The following is a 19,108-nucleotide window of genomic DNA, read 5'->3' as shown; positions in this document are numbered from 1 at the left end:
AATCGAAATACGTTCAACAGTTCCAGTGATAAGACAAGTTAATCCAAAGAAAAGAGAATATACAGGGGTTTCATTATATTGTGTATTTTTATGCACATCGTGCAAAGAACGCATTAACGTTGTGGAAGAGACTTCACCGTTGGCATAAACCACGTCTCCGTAGCTTATGAACCGCCTTCTACCGCCAATCATATTGATGGAATGACGACAATTGCGCATGAATAACATGCAGCTAACAGCCGGGTACTTCTTAATCAACCACGTCAATCGCACACTCGCAGGTCTGCATGAAAGTATCGGGCAAGTGATGTAACTGAACTGCTGCTGTATTATAAAGTCCTCTGACGTAACTTTCTCCATTCCCTTGCTAGTTTTGCAGTCTTAAATCCGAATATTCTCCACTACTCAAATTTCTTCACTTTCTAATCCGACTATTCCGGTACTCTGTGGCAAAGTCGAGTGAAACGTCACAAATCCATTAGGCAGACCTAATAAATGGAAAGAGATTCAGCTTCACGACATTCAGTTCGTAGTATTGGGTGTGTCTCCCTACCCTTGCAAGATTGAAGTCTTGCAACTGTACCAGCCTCCAGCCTCCAGCCTCCTCCTCCTCCTCCTACTACTACTACAGTCCCCAACAGGTACATACTCTAATAAATGAGTGCAATAAAACGTATCTGCCATAATCAAACATCCTACTGCTTCCACAATTCTCTTTGTCCACACACTTGTTTCATTAGATAGTTTGTCTTATATTTTCAGTGTCAAACTCATCGTCCTTTAGTCGCGTTTATAATTTAATGTAGCTTTGTGCTGGAAGCTGAATTTAATGACTAAATTAAATTCTGTGTTCACTTGGACAAACTGGAATATGAGATTCATTTAACACCACATTTTGTGAATCACAGACTCGAAATGTCAAAAGCCTTAAGTTGTTCCTCCAAAACGTCGGCAACACAGCCCACTGTGCAAACACCCAAAAGCAGGATCAACATTAACCGATATCTTGACAATCACACTTCGCACTCCAAGTACTTCTTTATCCTTTTATCCACTCAGCTGTGTCGCAATTAATGGGAGTTGGTATGTTACTAGAAACCCACCCTGATCGCGACACAATGCATTAAGATTTCTTCTTGCTGGCACGGAACCAAACAACTGAAACAGGGTCCAGTAACTTAGTCCGGAATGAACACAGTCTGAAAAATCGTTGCTCCACACTTAGACCAAGTGTTCCTACACAGCTAAATGCTCTTACTTCTGTTTCATGCAATGAATAAATAAATAAGCATAAGTCTGCCTGCAAGATGCACGCTTAAAACAGGAACCTCGACATTGTAGGCACATAAGGTACAGAACAGCCCTCCAAGTTATTAGGCTATCGGGTAAGTACTGACTCTGGGATATTTAAACGTCTACCTGCTGCTTAGAATAAAATCTAAATCCAAAACCGTAAATCAAGCACTGCCTTTATTTACAGGCCTATTTACATTTCACTTGCCAACACAATGCCAAGCAAATTCACACTACAGGCCAAATGATTGAGGATATTTATTTATTTCGTTGTGGTTTATTTAACGATGCTCTCAGAGCTTGGGCTATACGATGCCGACAATAGGATGATTACTGACAACTGAATTGCAAGAGGACATCAAAAGAATTAGTACAGGTCCAATTTAAGACAGTATCCTGGAATGTGCATGGAGGTGAGCGGCCGCTACGTTCTGTAATTCGAATTAGTAAAAGGTCTATGAAAAGACAGGCATTTATATGTTTCCATGCAACAAACTGGTCATGAGAACCAGTTTCTGAAGACGTTTCGTAAACTCTCACCCATGACATGGCGGACAGAAACTGAACTGTCCGAACATTTCAACACGATGATGTTGCAAAGGATAACCACAGATGCAGAGAGAGAAAATCCAAGTTACGGAAGCAATTAAAACTACATAGTACAACATAAATTATCATAACTGCATATAAATAAGTGGATAAGAAGTTTAATTATTCTTAGACTTAAGCAACAATAGCTAGACGACTTGAACGAAATGTCATCAGGCCAAACAGGGCCTATCGGAGGCTTACGACATTTGATATTAGCTGCGTTCATCCAAGGATTGCCCAGAAGTGGGTCAAGCATTCTCATTTGTCTTTTTTCTTCGCAACATAATAAGTCGGCATGGAATGACTATTACAAGACCAACAGACTCAAGAAGAGCTACATTTGAACACAGTGTATGCGGAGTTTTCTTTGACGCTAAGAAACCTTCCACTGCACATTACAAAGCAATAACCAGTGACGAACGGGTATACATTCTGAACAAAGGCCTTTGTTTCTGAACAAGACATCTCAGTGGTAGCGTGGAAGGGGTTAACACTACAATTCCAACACTTGACAGGGTGGCCTACTTCGTAACAGAGGACTAAATACGAATTCAAATAAAATTGTGATTTTTTCTCCCAGACTGCGACGAGAAAACATACAACCACAAATCACTTATCTAGCCTCAGGTGAAGGAACACAAATGCGAGTCAAATTTGGAAATCGCACCAAATGTCCACGCAGCAGACGATAGTACAATTCATGGGCTCCTATGCATTAAATTCCTTATTAGAGGAAGCTATATTAAACGAGGAGAGAAAGCTGTGAGAAGCCAAGATCGGTATCCAGAGCAGAAAGGGCAGAATGGCTTGCACTCTTAAAGTGACTGGCCATTACCATCGCCGTCATACGTGCCAATTACTCTGCAGTTTCATGACGTTCAGATCTAGTACTACCTCGCCGAGAGAGTTACATGAATCGCGCTTTAGATTTCCTGCCATCTTTTGCTCATCCCTGAAATGATAATATCGATATAATGCTCTTATCACAAGACATGAGCGCCCGAGAACCGTCACACCTGTTCCAACCGTTGGAACACTGGAGATGGCTTGAGGGCTAACACGAGCCCTATTACTCGGAACAAGAGTAGAAGAGTGCATTCCACTTTGTACCATACGCCTACGTGTTTTATAAAAACGTCCCGTACTACTTTACATACGACGGCATTGCTGATGAAAACCTGTGGCGGAAAAAATAAGCTATCCTATATTTATCCCTCGCATCATTAAATGCGTACAGAACATACTTTCCAAATACAATGAACTTGTACTTCAACGATCTTCTTCATTTACGTTTCGGTGGCTATCTCGTATAGAAATTCAAACGATGCAATATTTAAATACAGGATGATTATTATATACTACTGGGCTGCGTTAACTTTCATTACATTTCTAATAAAAAGTATTTGCGTTATCAAAACCAACAACTAATTAAATAAATCCTGTTTTTCAACAACAGAAAGATAAATGGCAAATAATCAGTCCTGTTAAGTTACAGATACAGATCCATGGTTGAACTCACACTACTGGAGCCAGAAATTAAATAATGGCATTAATGGGATTTGTATTTTATGTAAAATGCAAATTCATTGTAAGAACAGTTTCTGAACGAATAGAGTTGGATTTTAGACTGTAATAAAGCAGCGTCGATATCAAAAATATACGAATTCTGGACCTGCAGTACAGAATGATCTGAGCTGCTCATTTCAGTTCTTAACAAGTAGTCCAGACTTCAGGAGGTGGAACACGCCCTTCTGTCACCAAAGGAGTGGAGACTTACTGAGGTGTGAGGCAGTGGTTATCTGGGACAGTTACTTATGTATGCTTGCAACACGTGTGTACGCAGATACGTATCAATACAAACCACAGAGTTGCAAGGCATTCAGACTATATGCTGTGACGTTAAATGATTTTTAAAACACATATATGCTGGAAATAAGGAGATTCTAAAAGTGCAGTCAACTAGACCACATACGCACTAAGTAAATTAACACGCACATACTTGATATTAAGTAAATAATTAACAAGAATATACTAAATAAATGAACGAACAAGTAAAAATAGAGGTATAAATATAGCAATAAACTCTCAAAAATGAAATGGCACTCAAGAGTAAACACTAAAGTAGGCGTAGCAATGGCTGTTTAAAAAAACTATTCATTAGCCGTATTGGAGCGTAGCAAAAGTCAACGCTGATACAGCGAGAAGAAAATTGTGTAGCACCACTGTCACCGCATCCCGCTAAGCCACGTGTAAAACCGAGAAAGTTATCCTTCCAATGGCTAGACAAACCACTGTGTACCAGCAACCCTGCCCGTCTGTCTGTATCTGAACGACAAACAGCGAGTGCGGTGAATCGAAATCAACAGGTAAGACAGCACACGATTCTCATATAATCTGGAATTTAGTGAGCGCATCTATAAATATACACTTTGTGTGAACACAATACGGGATCCGTATCGATTGGCTATTCCTTCATATCAAATTCGAAGATAAATGTAGGGCGGATGTACATTAAATCAATCGTGTAACTCTAGTGCAGAAAACTTGGTCTTTTGGGTTTTGGTCATATAGTATTTTAACAGTATGGCATCATCTCCTCTTCAGCCCCGAGGATGGAGGATGTATATTTCCCTGAAATGCCGGGTTACAGCCAAAACTACACAAAACGCAACAGCCCAGAATACCAATATATACTTTTATTTCTATTAATACTAATTCCTAAAATTCCATCATATAAATTGTTTACGTAACATTTAATTTCTTACGCAAACTTCTGGATTATTGAAGATGGCTGTATGATTGGATATATCACCGTGCAGTCTGGTAAATATTGGCAAACGTTTCAGAGGAACCTCCATCATGAAGATGATACGTCAGTAAATATCTACCCCAGAGTACACGGTGCAACATCTAGAAAACAGTTGTCTTCATATTCGTCGCCGTGAGAACCTGAAATCTCACCACTGTGGACAACAGTTCGAGACTCAACTTCGCACAATTTCCCACTTTTTCTCATCCTCTACGGTCGCAAGGCTGATCCCCTAACACTTATGCCGAAAATTAGTACACGTTAAAAATTTTGAAGTTTGTTAGTAAGACAATATTTTTCACTCCTTACAAGTTTTTCCTCAAATTTAAAACTGTTAATTGTGTTGAAATATAAGTCCGTGAAACTGCTTCAAACCTACTGGAACCGCCACCATCAGGAAGCGTGAAGGAGAGGCGGGCATTTTATAAATGTGGGGGGGGGGGGGGAGGTTTGTTAGTAATATCTACAAGGCGTCAACAACACGAGAATAAAAAAAACTAATTTCGCGCAACAAACAATGACGTGCACACGTGTAGTTACAGATATTATAGTGGCTGTGAATTTCATTCTCAGTACTAAATTATAAATGGGTTTGTCACGGACACCGGTATGGTTCAAGCTTGTGGGTTTCAAATCCAGAATCAACTAAAGTAAACCGTATTAAAATTCAGACAATTAGAAATTCAAATAAATGCCATGATTTCACGGATTTCATGGATTTGAGTTTCAAGATTGGGAAGAACATGAGAAGAGAGAGCATAACGTCACTACGGCAACTCATTGCCAAACCCGGTCCAAACTCATACAGTCTCTCGTCCAGCAGAGAACAGTTTTCACTTGCTTATGGAGCATATTGCGGCAACGAGGGTCACTTTGCAGATCGTGCGTAGAAGTGGGGGTGGATCAGGTCTACGAACAGGAGAAGGGGGACTCGCTGAAGCTGAAGTGGTGTACTGATAGAAGGAGAGCTACCTTTTTGAAAGTGGCCGTCGTTACAGATGATCTACTTGTTCGGGTTTAAACAAAAAGTTGGAACGCTTCGGGAAACACACACACACAGGAGGAATCTTATCGTGATAAAAGGTAAGATAGTGAGATTGTAGGATTTGAGGATCTGACGGTGTAGAGTACGAAGATCGCTGCCTTCTGGGTTGTAGGGCCGTGTAGCCTCGTACAGGTGTACCGACGTTTCGGAGTCGGTAAACTACCAGACTATGCGGAGCTAGAACCCAGAGGGCAGCCGTCTTAATAATATGATTGTTGATTACTTAGAATGTCACGTTAGCATCTCGAAGACAAAGGTTTAGCACACAAGAAGACAGAAGACAAACTTCTACTGCAGTGATTTATGTGAATAGACTGTGACCAGATATAAATGCATAACGTGAATTCCTATTACATTCCTTATTGGTTCAAATTTCAGTTTTCACTCGGTGGTATTAGGGACTTAAGTGACGCCCTGTTGTTACCGAAACAGTGTCATGGAAGAAGCTTCTGCAATTCGAGTGTTCTACTTTGATTGAGTAATGGAGTGAAATGGTAAAGTCTTCGGGGAATACAAGCCACTATTCTCGTGAGTGTTTCTTAGTCGACTACTATCTGCGGTCCCTCTAAGAGGCGAAAACTAATGAACATATTTTTAATAAATTTTGTGATACTGGGTATCTACATAAGACTTTCATGTTGTTCTCCATCGGTCAAATATAACACTAATTTATATTAAGATCAAATTCAGCCTCAAGAACTGACTAAAAATGGATCATCGTTAAAACGTTGGGACGCACTGAAGTTAACTAGGCTAATATATCTCGTTATGATAAAGGCCTACAACTTTTATTTGAAAAACATCCTTAGATGTGGTTAATATTTTACGAAATAAAACAGAACAATCTGTAACTGAGCAGTCACATATATGGAGCCTGATTACATTTGCACCACCAGATCTGCATATGTAACAGACAATAAAGACTAGTGAGAAAGGCTTATGTAAACCAGTAAGAAACGCGTTTCTAATTTATATGTACTCCAATGGAGGGCACGTATCCGTGTTACGGATAAGGAGATCATGCAGAGTATCTGCCCCCATTTTAAGGTAATACTGTATTACAGAAAGGTGCGTATTAAACCCTACATGTGGAAGTTAATAACGAGTAATGAAGTCATCTGATCTTACTCTGCGGCTAATTTTCCGAATGGAGGACAGTGGACTGAATGGATTTGAGTAGAATCATTTCGCAATATTAACAGACATTCCGCCAGTATATGAACCAAATCCGTCATATATCATGGTCATTCAGTGTCGAAGGTTAACAAACATAATCAAGGCGTGGCAAATAAAACTTAATACCATTCACGGTTCAACCTTGATTTGTTTTTTATTCGTTCCTTATTAGCGGGTTTCACTGGCGTGCGATCCGGTCTGTTGTAATGGAAGCTAACGGTACAACCAGGTGATGCTGTAATCAGATATTAAATGTCTTCACTTTTAACAGACCTAATACAACGTCAGTAGTCTATAACTTGATATCCAAGGGCCAATGTTGGACAGTGACCGCTTATGCCATATACAGTGTGAAAATTAATTTGATTTAATGTGGAATGCCCTGTCCAACTAATGCAATTAAAACATCGATAAGAGACACTCTGATAACGACGCGATTGAACTATCGCTGAATGACAATAAACGACCAATCAACGACCTGCCAAACTGATGCTCCACATTGATAAATTTCGACAGAAATACACCTCATTATCATGTAATGACATCAAGTTCTATTCAAGGGCCACTCTAATGCGGTTAGATAATGCTCAATCAAGGAGCTCCAGGGTACGCGCATCCTGAAAAAATCATTCACTCCAAGGCCGGATTCACAATGACACAGCTACAGCGTTAGATTATTTTTGTAGACCAACATCCAAGTCACATATAACAAATATTAAAATCGGATAGCAAGTCAGAATATATATTGAAAAATAAAAAGATCGATCCAGAATTTTAAGGTACTACCGGACAAACATCTCAAAATGGCCTTTCCTAGTTCGACATGAAGACGAATAATTCGAACTTCATGCGTCTTTAGTCGTTAAAATTCAGCCCCATGCTATATATATACGATTTATTAAGCTTGTGTAGCAGTGTATCTCAAATAGTGGTCAGCAGACGGCTACCGGTATGTTAATTATAGTTACCATTTGACTTTACCACAACTGGACACTTTACTTCAGAATCGGCGACGTTCGCGATTTAACGACCATGTGGTTCGTGGTGTGCGTAACCATTTCCCTGCTCCTGCTTCGTTTTCTGGACGTTTGTGACCAGCCGTTCGGTAAGCACGCAGCTTACAACAGGACTAGCAAGGCGGAGGCGCTTGTTACAAATTCCGGGTGTAACAACTTAAATTATAACACACGTACATAACGTCTAATTATGAATGTTCAAGGTACGTGATTATAATGTCTCTTTGATTTCAATGCCATATAAATGTTTTAACTTTCTTGTTGCACAAATATGTTTAGACTTGATTTTAATAACGAAGTTAGACTCTGTCTCCACTGCAAAATATATGACAGAGCGTATCGCCGATCACTGGAAAATTTAATGGTGATTTACCAACCCGTGGTCAGAGAAAGCTGAGAACTGCTGTAGAGGAATCCAGTGTTTTAATTTCATTCAAGGACCCTCTAAAGGAGCTCAGCTGCAGGGCATTACTATATCACGAACTAAAAACAAGAAGACATAGAGACCAGTAAGTTGGATTACAAATTTTGATAATCAGCACGTATTAAAGTAACGCTAAAAGTGGGCCAGTGCAGCTATGGACATTCGCTGGGACTTAAACACACTGCAGTCGTATTATGACTGAAACAGCCTGTAATATCGCACGGACGGGGTTCTGTAATGCGAACAGGTTTCCGTAATTGATACTTGGGCATGTGATTGGGATATCCTTTTTAAATCGTGACTTTCTTGTCTTGATGCGTCTATAGATAACTGTTCTCAAGGCATGCAATTCATCACAACTGTCCTTTCACATTGCCCCATGCATGCGCACGCAACACTGGTCACGCCACGGTGGTCTAGCGGTTAGAACGCTGGCCTTGTAATCCTGGGGTCTCGGGTTCGATTCCCGGCGGTACCCGAATTTATAACTTGTGTTGGGGAAGGCCGTGGTCTAGGCAACACGGAGTTTTCCTCCGGGGGCTTCCCCGGTTTCTCCGTGGCATCCCACCAAATTACTCCATTCACACACAGAAGAAGGCAATGGCAAACCACTTCTGGATCATCTGCCAAGAACGTATATGAACAGGTCCCAGTCCGAGAAAAGGATGGAAGGATCCTGTTCATATGGACCTGTCGTCAGACAGAACACTAAATAAATAAATTCAGAAACAGTAACCAGCAATCAACTGTGCTGGTGAACTGTGGTTTTAAATCCGCCCAGCCAAAAAATAAATTATTATGCAGCTGTTCATACATTTGTCATTTAACAATGCTGTCAGTAATTAAGACTATAGAGCACTGAATACTGAAATGACTAATGAATATACAATTTGAAAATACATGAAAGAAAGCGGCCGTGCCCTGAGTTAAGGTTCCATCCCAGAATTTGACAGGACTTCCGAAAAATATGAGAAACCTGAGTCAGGATAGCCGATTCCACCCGGGATCTCCCGAATAATTTATGCACAGCCTTCTAACAAAGAGCCAAACCTATCACGTAAAAAATGCAACCATAGGCTAGTATCGAAAGTGACAGTAGACCCCGTGACAGCGCGAAACGAGAACGCTTGGACAACGCCTTAAAGGCTACCAGAAAGGTAGATAATATTCTGATTACAATTAAACTAAAATATCTATGAATAACTAGATGCGTTGTGATACGAAATACGGAATAGATATATAGCCCAAATTTATTAATTATAGATGAGAAACCAAATGATTTGTACATCTTCAGTATTTGCTTGTAAGATTCGTAAATCGTTTCACAGAGAATGTATGAAACCCAACAGCCATACCTCCAATTACGTATTGCTAGAAAACACAATGAAAGCATTCTGACTGGAAATAACTCGGTTACTACACACGACCAATAAAAAATCTGCAAATGCAAACTGAAAGTTTAAGAGAATGTTGGTGGTTTGCGGCTTAATGAATCATAATGGACCAGCACTCCATATTACCACATTACGTAACTATCAAACAGTCAGGACTTCATGAATGTTTCGATACAAACGTTCTATAATCCAACACTAAACTTTGAAAGAAAGGGACCAACTCCACAGAGTAATCCTTCTTGGAAAGCTGTCAGAAAAAAAGTGGGGGAGATGGCAGAGACAAGAATCTTCTATTGCTGAACTTGATTCGATAATGCAGGTCCTAATTTCCACTCCAAAACACAACACACCGCCCTGATAGATAAATAATACACAAAATCATTCTGCAGAGTTCACACGAACTAATACATCGATAAGTAGCCATTTTGATTCAATTACAAAAACGAGTTTTGAAGACGTCAAATTCCGGAGAATGTACCAGAATTGTTACGCTACGCTACAGTAAACAGACCTGAACACTAATATTTTCGAGGCATTGTATATTGTTTACTGACCTCGCTACCGCCAGATAATGTTATTATTTTGTTCACACAAATAATTCGTGAGATTACAAGGCCGTCAGCCAATATATTTCTTCTTTGGATACAAATTTTGAGAGTAAGGAACAAAAAAAGAAGAAGAAGAAGAAGTAAAGCTGACATGACACTCTTAATACCGATCTGTGGTAAATAATTTAAGTTGGGAGTGTACCTCTGAGGAGTATCAATCTTAAAGTCTTCTGAAATGCTAATATACCGACAATAATCAATGTGCGAAAAAACATAAGATATCTGACAGGGTGAAATGAAATTATTCAGTTCAGTGGGAACTACAATGTTTCAAAGAATCAGAGACGGCGGTTTCTTAACCCACTTTTTTTTATAAGGGTTGAGAAAGTGAAAGTTTAAATAAAACCATGCAAAGTCTGAAAAAGTACCACGGCGCAGACAGCGCTTTTACAAACATTCCACCAGTAAAGAAGTTTGCACTACATTGCGTCATTTCCTGAAATCTACATTACTTTCGGATAAACGACTTAAAATACCTCTCGGACAAAAACAATGAGACAGAAACACTTTTCAATTGGGTCACCTGTCGACACCATCATTAGATTTCGAACACGCGGTACGGCTTGTGCAAGGAACTGCATCTCATTACGAACGTGGAATAAACCCCCAGGTGGAGCTGATAACAGCAAATCCGTTACGTATTCGAGAGTCAGCGGGTACGATACCCTGCCAGTAGTCCAGCTGTCTTACTAAGGTTTCCCTCAGTTCATTCGGGCACAATCTGGGATGAAGCATGCCACGACCGTTTTCCTCGTCCTTCATAAGATATGATTCGTAACTGGTCCCATTCAGAACTGTACAAGCAATCTCCATAGGCAAAAGCGCTCCTCGAGACGCTAACAATTTCTTTAAATATTTTCATTCCATCTGCGAATAGGCCTTCCAAATGTTCAATTTCCTTTCAGTTTTCTGACCAAATGTGTAAACATTTCCCATATTCCCACGCGTATAGTGACTTTAAATATTTATTTTCGACATATAACCGAGTCCATTCATTGTAAGTGGATGAGATATCGACTTAAGTTCTTGTCTAAATTCCCTTATATCCGGCCTTATAAGAACAGAAAGGCGTATGATACCACTAACAACGCCCTTGTGTCTGTTAGCCCAAGAACTTAATGATTATCATGGAACTCAGTATGATCTCATTCCACTACGGATTATACCGCCTCTGTATTTTATAATTTCCTGATACTAACATTAGCATAGCGGCAGTTTATCGACTGCCAGGTTGTGCAGAATCGAATGACAGGGTAACTATGAATGACGAACTGGGGGGAAATGCGGAATAAAGCGACGGTGATGCATTTAAAGTAATATCACAGGATTTTTTCAGGAGGGACTGAGGAAACCCATGATAAAAAGTCCAGACAGGATAGCCGGCTTCCGGGCTGAGGCATCGTACCCGGGACATTCCGACAACGAAGCACGAGTGCTGACGATACAACCGCGTCACTGGGTGTAACAGAGGTATGGCTGGAACTCTGGTTATCACTAAGGGAAAACAGTCGGCCATGCAGCAAAATTCGAACAAACGCCACTTTGCCGGACAAGAAGGCATCCTATCTGACTTAAATAATAATAATTACACAATTGTGGTAGTTTCTTAAGGAGATTTATAAACCGTGTACGGTGTAAAGAACAGGGAGGAATCAAATTTTCTGTTGCCAAAACTGCTTATGCCATGCCACAGAATCTTCCTTGAATATCACATAAATGTCATTTGGTGCTATCCTGAACAAACTTAATCCAATCCAAAGACGTAAAGATTCTTCCCGAATATTCATTTTAAAATTATTATTATTATATCTACAGGTGCACGCCTGTGTCTTTTAAGTGATCTCGTCTCATTCGCCCTTCTGGACAAAAGCGTCTTCTTCATTTTACCCATGTTTGCTACATTTTCCACTCAGATCAACACTGTTCATTAAATACACCGAACAACAAAAGACGAAGAGGTTATTTTACTGAACTCCCCTGTTATGAAATTCAGTCTTCGTGTTATTTTCTGTTTTTTATGTCCAAATATCCTTCTCAAATTTATCACAAAAAGTACTTAACCTAAGAAAGAGGAAGTAACAGGATGATGGAGAAATTACTTTAGCCCAGAGAACAAAGTACTTTTAAAAGCCCTTAGTCGCTCATCTAGCTAATAAATTCTCCATTCACCTGTCACTGCCTCTTTCTTAGATCCAAGTACATTCCTTAGCACTGTGTTCTAAAATAAATAAATAAATAAAATAACCTCAACCTTTTCCTTCGCTTGCAAGAAAGACCAAGTATCACACACACAACAGGTACGATTATAGTTCTGCATAATTTCAACTTTGCGTTTTGAGACAGCAGATTATAAACCGAACGTTAGAAAGATTCTTCTAATTTAACACAGCCTAGATTTCGCACCTTCCTTCTGTCACTTTCCCTCTTCAGTTCACCGTTAAGTATTACACAGTCACAGTTACAGTGTGTGCATTATTCTGTTCCAGTAATGGCGTGACAAAGCGAACTAGTTCTGGAAATCAAGACCTGCCAGACCAGTCATGTCGTCGCCCCCATTAGCGGGGGGGATGGCACCACCCGCAATCAACACGACTGCTCCTGCTATGGCCACTAACATGACTGCCCCAACAATGGCTTCAAACATGAACACGACAATGGCAGTCAACATGACATCTACGGGTATGCCGGCAATGTGTTTTGTGGACAACCTCAATTTTGCAACCGTGTTTATGATCCTCATCAATGCCATTGCCAACAGCCGGCCAAAAAACGCGGGGAGAGCGGCACAACTTCAGGCAACGAACATTACTTACGACTTTGTCATTGTTGGTGGAGGTACAGCCGGATGTGTCTTAGCTAACAGGTAAGACACTTCACAGACGGTAAAAAAGACGCCGTTTCTGTACGAAAAATAACCTACTTTGTGGGCCACGAAGGCCTCATTTCATGTCCTATATTATTCAACAACAATCCCGTTCAGTGCTACAAAATCCGAGCTACTGACAGAGTTGTCAAATAAACCATAAACAATTTCACAATTAAACGAACATCGATAATGAAAAGCCGTCATTCCAAAACAATTTACTGGCATTTTACGTGACAATTTCAGGTTATCCGAGGTAGCCGAATGGAACATTCTACTTCTGGAGGCAGGGGACGAACAACCTTTCGCAGCGGACGTACCATCATTCACGCCTTTCGTACAAGGCAACACCAGTGGTGTGGACTGGAACTACGTCTCTCAACCGGAGACTAAATCCTGCGGTCGCATGGGATGCCCGCTTCCTCGAGGCCGTGTCCTGGGAGGATCAAGCGTTATGAACGGCATGTTATACGTCCGTGGGAATCGTCAGGACTACGACCACTGGGCCGCACTAGGGAACACCGGCTGGAGCTACAACGAAACGCTTCCGTACTTCATTAAATCAGAGAACAACCTTGACCCACAATTCGCAGCTGACACCACTTACCACGGCACAGGAGGTTTCCAGAGCATTCAGACACTCTCTTACCAAGACATAAATGTCAGAGCTCTCATCGCAGCATTCACAGAAATTGGTTACAGGCAGCTTGACTTCAACGGTGCCGAGCAGGAAGGCGTTATGCGTACCCAGACGACGACGCTAAACGGTGAGCGCCAAAGCTCGAACTCGGCGTTCCTGACACCAATCCGACGTGTAAGGCCAAATCTTCGTATTGTCACTAACGCTACAGTAACAAGAATTTTAATTGATGGCATGAAGAGAGCTACTGGCGTCCAGTACGTTTTAGAAGAAGACAGAAACACTACCTTAACCGTTATGGCGAGTAAGGAAGTCATCATCAGTGCCGGAGCAATCAATTCCCCACAGTTACTCTCCCTGTCTGGAGTAGGACCAAGGGAATTTCTTGAACCACTTGGTATCCCAGTCATTCAAGATCTGAGCGTGGGTTACAACCTTCAGGACCACGTCGCTTCTGGAGGCATATATTATACATTGACCGATACTGCTCAGGTAGCAAACCTCAATCAAAGGATGGATCACCTTGTTCAGTATATTCGGGATGGTCAAGGGCCTTTGTCTGGAATCGGTGTCCTTCAAGTCAATGCCTTCGGAAGGTCCCAGTATGCAAGAGCTATGGGCGACTACCCTGATCTTCAATTCACATTCGATTCAGAAGTTGTTATTCGCAACCTTACAACAGGACTTACCAGTCCCTTAACAAGAAACGGGACTGTGCCACCAGGCGAGACATGCGCAGTTGAGCCTATTACTCTGGAACCCTTCTGCTACTATAACCACATCATACCACGTCCGATGGTCCTGAGGCCGCGAAGTCGCGGCCTTGTGAAGCTGAACACAACAAATCCATTCGACCCACCCTTAGTGTACCCAAATTACTTCTCAGAAGCACCAGACATGCATATCCTCATAGAGGGTCTTCTGATAGCGGCAAGACTATCCCAGACCAGTGTGTTACGAAACATGAGGTACTTGCTAGACATCACCCCCGTACCGGGTTGTGAAGCATTGCTTTTTGGTTCATTCGCCTATTGGAACTGTGTTATAGTTCAGACAACTCAGACAATGAACCACCATTCCGGAACTTGTAAGATGGGACCATCATTCGATCGCAGCGCTGTGGTGGATCCTCAGCTCAGGGTTTACGGTATCACAGGTTTGAGAGTAATCGACGCATCCATCATGCCTTACATTGTCAGTGGCAACACGAATGCGCCAACGACTATGATTGCTGAGAAAGGCGCCGATATGATTAAGCAAACCTGGATTCCTATGAACGCAACAGCAGCACCAGCAACAAATGCGACAATGAATGGAACTATGGCACCTGGGAACATGACGATGTCAAATGCTACGACGAGCTCCAACATAACCATGGCGTCCAACGCAATGATAAATTCGAATAGAACTACAATAATAGTGTCCAACACCACAACTAATTCCAACACCACTGTAATATCAAGTATTTCAACAGCAGTCAACGATACAGAAGCATTAAACTCTTCAATGCCCGTCATGGATACAACTTCTTCAGTACCACCAATGCCGACAACGATGGCAACGAAGAGAAGAAGGGAGACAGTCAGACGAAAGACGAGGCCAAAACGGAAACCGACGAGAACTCCCGTATAGCAATCAGCGGATGTGAGGCATGACAAAGACGGATTCTTAACCACGTTTCAAATTAAAACCAATAACGTTCGCCAAGCGTAGTGTAAACGTCCAGTATATGTACCCTGTTCACGTCCTCCGGTTGTAGACGTAACTTGGACTAGAACTTCATGGGTCCGGGATTCATTTTTAATTCTATGTGGTTCATGGTTCTACTCTATAGAAACTTGGGCTTCTCTATATGTTCAGCATCCACCAGACCGAATTTCTCTTACGCAATCTGTCACAAAAATGATAAGATATAATCAGTAATAAATCGATTCAGACCACACATTCTACACATGGCATTAAATTGCAACTTTACACTACTTATGATAATCATATCACATAATTCGAATCCAAGCTCGTAAAGAAATGGTATTTAATCTCTACCATTCTAATTTATCTCTCGAACTTAATGTCGTTCAGCTTGCATGTGCATAACGCATCCGTTAAACAACAGCTCAGCTGCAGTGGTCCGAAGCGGAACAAAGACGCATTAATTTTAAAATATATCGTGAAATTTCTCCAGCTCACTCTAACAAAACCAGTGCGAAAAATGTCAATTCTGGAAGCTGATAACCAGTGAATTAAATAACACTTGGTACGGACCTACTAGATGAGTGAGAATAATCACGGAGCACTATTATCATGTTGTCATATACTTAGCGTTGGGTTCACTTATGTGAAACGTGCGTTGACACAGCCGTCAAACTTTATTCAACAGAGATGAAAAGAAACCTGCAAACATTATCGTCGGCATACATGCAAAAGCGGTGTGTAAACCTACCATTCTGTAAACAAGTGTTTAAAAAGTAATTTAGAATTCAGGGAGCAGGGTAATAAAATAATAATTAAACGCCATCCATGAATGGAGACTTGACTTTCCTTTATAGCAGACAAACAACAAAAAATCACAATGTAACGATCTACCACATCCGAATATCGGATACTTTCAAACTCCCGACACTTGCTAACCGGTCACTGAGATAAACAGACGCCAACGTCTTAAACCTAACATAACCTGTAGGCTTATTTACGCCATGTAAGCAGTTCCTAAGTTGACTAATATTTTTGTAAATTCCAAAACAGTACTTAAAATTAGGCCACAGCCGCTTACTTCCATATCCTTTCCGATACATTATTCATTAATCGTCTCATCATCAAGTTGATCTGCCTTATATGCGTTCACTTCGTGTATTCTGTACATTTCTGTGTGCCATTAACAATTATCTACTATCGCCTCCTCTCATCATTAAAACCAAGAACAAGACTCAGTAATTAGAACCGTAAATGTGCAACTGTTTTTCTTTAGTCACAAGCTACGAACCAAGGTCTGTATATGGCAATATGTAACACGAAAATATTAGTCAAAATGAAGACACTGAGGACGTAGCAAAATATGCAAAAACAGATTTAAGAATGAACACTAAGACAAATAAATAAACAACATATTAAATAGAGTAAATATGTAATCCGAAGATATCAAGAACACCTGTAGCTTTAAAGGAACAGGTCTGAAGACCTGAGCCTTGTTTATGTTCATGAATAAGAAGAAATATGTAATCCACGCTGACACACTTAAAAGAGACAGAAACTGTCCCACTTTCAACTGCTTTGCATGATTTTTATCGAAGTTAACTGAAGCTTGGAGAGGTCACGCTCTATCAAGCATCTGCCCCTCAATCTAGAACTAAAATCGAGTCCAAATCAAATTCGCTTTTGCGGTTTACTGTTAGCTTTATTCTCATAGTTAATTTACATTTAGGTCAGAATTGTCTATATTACACGTCCACGTAACCATAACACATAAAAGAAACCAAAGTGGAAGACAGCTGCTCTTATAACAGAGAATGCAGAAGAAATGTAAAACTCGGAAGGATCAATTTTTTATATATTAGTTTCAATTTTACAATCTCATCAAGAGATAATTCGTGTTCTTCGACTAATAAGGTCATTAAATGAAAACAAAAATTGGGCGTGTTGAGCGTGTAGCACGAAGTTAAAAAGCATCAGTAATATCAATCGTACTCTTTGAAAGGAAGAGACAATCAAGGACAAGAGCCTAGACAGAAATATACTATCAACACAAAAAGTTAAGGGGTGATTATGCAGACAGCATTCAGCTGGCTCATAACAGGGCCCAATGGTTTGATTCTGTGGCCATAACGATGAACATCAGGTTCCATAAAGGTATGAAATTTCTTGACTGGTTGTGTGTATATGGGCTTTTCAGGAAGACTGTACAAATAGTTCATGCTATATTATATTAATATTATATTATTATAATAATATTATATTAATTTGGATATTATTGGACCAGTAACAGAAATAGGGCTATATGAGGTATTAGTTGTGATGTACCATAAAAATATTCCCAAGCCCTTCAAAAAAAAACGCTGCGACTACTTCGTACAAGGAACAGAGATAGATCACAAACGAACAGCATCCATCACGGCTGGAATACTTGCAATTAGCTTAATGGCACTCACCACTGGCTGACCTTTGCTGTTAATTACAGAAAAAAAAACATGTTCACAGAATGGCAGAATTAAATTGTAAAGTCTGCTGTAGACTGCTGCAACGTAATAAAATCAGCAACAGGCCCTAATATCCTTAGGAGACATTCTGTCACTTTCTTATATGTTACATGGTCTTTAAATTTGACAATAAGATAAAGTTATTCGTTGTAAGTGACCCCTGCAGTTCACTGAACAGAAACTAAGAAAAGGTAAGAGTGTGCTTGGAAAATAGTCCTAATAACCGACAACAAGATGATTCGGGACTAGAACTTGGACTTAAAAATGTAGATGGAATGTACAAGATTTATGTCTTTATGAAATTTGATAATTTAATGTTGCAAACAAAATATAACAACCTACTCAACTAGCTGCTAAGAGAACCGCTGCATGTAACATCACTCAGCAAATCAACTACTTCATAATAACTGCTACCCTGCGTCTCCAACAGCATAATACACATTCATCACTCTACTGTAATTGGGTCAAACACAGACATAAAGCAGTTACTCGACACAGCGCAAGTGATAATGCCAGTTCCTTTCACAAACACAGCAAAGCAAGGCTCTCATTCTAAATTCGAGCATCACAGCGTGCCTGCCCGATCTGAACGAACAGATAATTTCGTTTTATATTCTCATACTGCAATGACAGTTTCGATAACTTCAATTAAAGCATCACTTTTACAGGTTTTACTAGTTCCCGTTGTTTCACGCTCTCGTGTGGTGAAAATTTGACAGGCAAGCTGAAGAAAATATCGGCACATCTTTTCTTCTATTTATTCTTTGCTTTAACACGAATATTCATCAATCGATCGTCCGTAAAGAGCGAGATGTTGTATCGCGTGTTTACTGCACCACTCAATAGCCCTCGATCTGTGAATTTCGGCCCTTTGACAGTCTCACACAAAAGAACTGTGTAGCTGTTGGTCACTGACAACTGCAATATAGACCAAAACGGAGTATAAAAGTCTTTCTATACGGGATACACAGAAGAAACGCTCGATTCTTTGGAGGGGATCGTAGAGAAAAGCGTAAGACATTCAAAATAACGGACTTCATGAACAGAAAGCTGTGGACG

At 40.4% G+C, this 19,108-nt stretch overlaps 2 protein-coding genes and 1 long non-coding RNA gene across 6 annotated transcripts in view; 1 reads left to right on the top strand and 2 right to left on the bottom strand.

The window, feature by feature from the left end:
- The window catches only part of Flo2 (flotillin-2), a 149,495-nt gene that overhangs the window by 72,584 nt on the left and 57,803 nt on the right, over positions 1-19,108 (bottom strand). The gene's annotated exons all lie outside the window — the stretch shown is intronic.
- Positions 1-19,108, bottom strand: part of LOC110832752 (uncharacterized) — a 73,585-nt gene that overhangs the window by 24,182 nt on the left and 30,295 nt on the right. The gene's annotated exons all lie outside the window — the stretch shown is intronic.
- Positions 4,180-16,385, top strand: LOC110832736 (glucose dehydrogenase [FAD, quinone]-like). Of its 4 annotated transcripts, none has more exons than XM_087356757.1 (4): positions 4,180-4,250; positions 11,693-11,826; positions 12,843-13,219; positions 13,466-16,385. In XM_087356757.1, the coding sequence occupies exons 3-4, from the start codon at positions 12,897-12,899 to the stop codon at positions 15,489-15,491; spliced, it is 2,349 nt and encodes a 782-aa protein (XP_087212883.1). In that variant the 5' UTR covers positions 4,180-4,250; positions 11,693-11,826; positions 12,843-12,896; the 3' UTR covers positions 15,492-16,385. The 4 variants fall into 4 exon arrangements, with proteins under 4 accessions (XP_087212883.1, XP_021925698.2, XP_021925699.2 ...); XM_022070006.2 differs by lacking the exon at positions 4,180-4,250 and adding an exon at positions 5,410-5,776; XM_087356756.1 differs by lacking the exon at positions 4,180-4,250 and adding an exon at positions 5,859-6,266.

The sequence above is a fragment of the Zootermopsis nevadensis genome, unplaced genomic scaffold (genome assembly GCF_977971745.1).
Source record: "Zootermopsis nevadensis isolate Lab colony 2312 unplaced genomic scaffold, Znev_1.0 Znev_ptg000027l, whole genome shotgun sequence".
NCBI classification, from domain to species: domain Eukaryota; kingdom Metazoa; phylum Arthropoda; class Insecta; order Blattodea; family Termopsidae; genus Zootermopsis; species Zootermopsis nevadensis.
This window is presented reverse-complemented; position numbering and strand designations above follow the sequence as displayed.

What these genes read in the sequence shown, in the direction of transcription:
- LOC110832736 (XM_087356757.1), top strand. Translation starts at nt 12,897, where the DNA reads ATGTCGTCGCCCCCATTAGCGGGGGGGATGGCACCACCCGCAATCAAC. An exon ending in GGATGTGTCTTAGCTAACAG is followed by an intron (nt 13,220 to 13,465) that starts GTAAGACACTTC and finishes TGACAATTTCAG; the next exon opens with GTTATCCGAGGTAGCCGAAT.